Consider the following 2,030-nt stretch of genomic DNA (forward strand, 5'->3'; position numbering starts at 1 on the left):
AAATGTTTTCCTAACTAATACCTTCGTCTACAATTATATCTTAAATTATGTAACGGACAAACAAAGCTAATACTGAACATTAGGTTTAGTATATTCAGTAAGGTGCAGTATCAACTTGAAAATATTGGATTAAACAAATGTTACATCATCTACACAATTTGTTATTCTTTAACTAAATGATATTAAAAACAGTGGTTATCTTGCTAATACCCCTACGTATAAACAAGACTAAACATTGTTTTTAATTATTACAAAGGAATAATTTAAAAAATTGTAATACTACATAATACGGAAGTATTTAAAAATGTAAAAAGGATTATATTATGTATTTTCAGTCAGAGTAAATTTGTTCAGTTTAAAATTTCTATTATCTGACGTATTTTTGATATGACATTGTAAACAAAATATTATATGAGATCTTGTTGGAGCATTGTCAAGCACTGTCATAATCGTATAGCATTGTCGTAAAAGAAATAATAATGGGGATTACAATAAAATGATATATATGCGTATTTTGTCATGAATGTTGTCATTTATCGTGAAAAATCTCGGAATGATGGTGTCAGAGAACGCTGTCAATAAAGACGAAGGCAAACATTGGCCTCAAATTTTGGCCATATGTATTGGTAATTATTTTACGTACACACTCTAAACTGGTAATAATTAACAAAACAATTTTCAGCCAACATGGCAGCGTTGTGTTGCGGTTTCGGTTTCGCCTGGAGTTCTCCATCGATGCCCAAATTGGTGAACGATAAGGAAAATTACGACATCACGGAGGAAGAAGCAGTCTGGTTCACGGTTATACCTCCAATATCGATGAGCCTTGCAACACTCATGACGTCACGCCTCAACGACATATTCGGAAGAAAAAAAGTAATCATCTTCTTGGGAGTCTTGCACGTAATCAACTGGACTCTCGTCATTACCGCCAGAAGTGTCAACGTATTTTACGTCGCGAGAGTGTTAAGTGGTGTGGCCGATGCTTGCGTGTTTTCATCGATTCCCATGTACATAGGAGAAGTATCCATACCAGAAGTCCGAGGCAGATGGGGTAACATGCTTGCGTTTAACATCTTCCTCGGACAATTTTTAATAAACACCATTGGTAGCTTTCTGACCGTGGTTCAAATGGGTTATGTGGCAGTATCGGTACCAATTTTATTCCTGATAATATTTCCCTTCATGCCCGAGTCACCGTATTACTATGCTATGAAAGACCGTGACGATGAAGCCAGAACTGCCTTGATATGGCTGAGAAGAAAACGGGACATCGAAGAAGATTTTCAACAACTTAAAAATGATGTTAATAGACAAATATCTGAATCTGGTACGTGGAAAGACTTATTCACAATTAAAAGTAACAGGAAAGCTCTCTATGCTGGTTTGTTTTTGAGAGCTGCTCAGCAGTTCTCAGGAATATCAGTGTTTGCTGTATATACTCATTATATGTTTACTAAAGCTGGAGGCTCAATATCACCTACCACATCTGTGATAATATTCACTGGATCACTAATGGTGTTGAATTTTGTTGCTGGACTGGTTGTTGACAAGCTTGGTCGCAGAAAGGCGTTTATGTATTCGTTGTTTTGTTGTGGGGTAATTTTAATGGGAATGTCAGTATACTTCTATTTAGATCAGTATCATCCTGAAGTAGACATGTCCTTAATTCAATCAGCACCTTTAGTAGGAATGATGCTGTTCGTTGTTGCATCTTCTTTTGGTATGGGAGTAGTGCCCACACTGATGTTAGGCGAACTATTTTCAACAAGCATTAAGGCAAAAGCCCTGTGTTTCTTAATCATAGTATTTGGAGTTCAGCTGAGTATTGTAACTAGAGTGTTTTACATTTTGGATGTTAATTTTGGACTGTATTGCCCGTTTTTAATTTTCGGGTTAAATTGTTTCATATCATCTATTTTGACATTATATATTGTTCCTGAGACAAAAGGAAAGACTTTAGAAGAAATTCAACAATCGCTCAAGCAAAAGAAGAAAGCTGTTAGTTAAATAAACTATATTCAAATTCA

General features: G+C 35.4%; 1 protein-coding gene across 1 annotated transcript; it reads left to right on the top strand.

Annotated features, from left to right (window-relative positions):
- The first annotated feature begins 546 nt into the window (after positions 1–546).
- LOC109608983 (facilitated trehalose transporter Tret1-like) lies at positions 547–2,030 on the top strand. Its single transcript, XM_020025550.2, has 2 exons — positions 547–626; positions 683–2,030. Exons 1-2 carry the CDS (start codon positions 554–556, stop codon positions 2,008–2,010), a joined length of 1,401 nt encoding a protein of 466 aa, XP_019881109.2. The 5' UTR covers positions 547–553; the 3' UTR covers positions 2,011–2,030.

The sequence above is a fragment of the Aethina tumida genome, chromosome 2, assembly GCF_024364675.1.
Source record: "Aethina tumida isolate Nest 87 chromosome 2, icAetTumi1.1, whole genome shotgun sequence".
NCBI lineage: Eukaryota > Metazoa > Arthropoda > Insecta > Coleoptera > Nitidulidae > Aethina > Aethina tumida.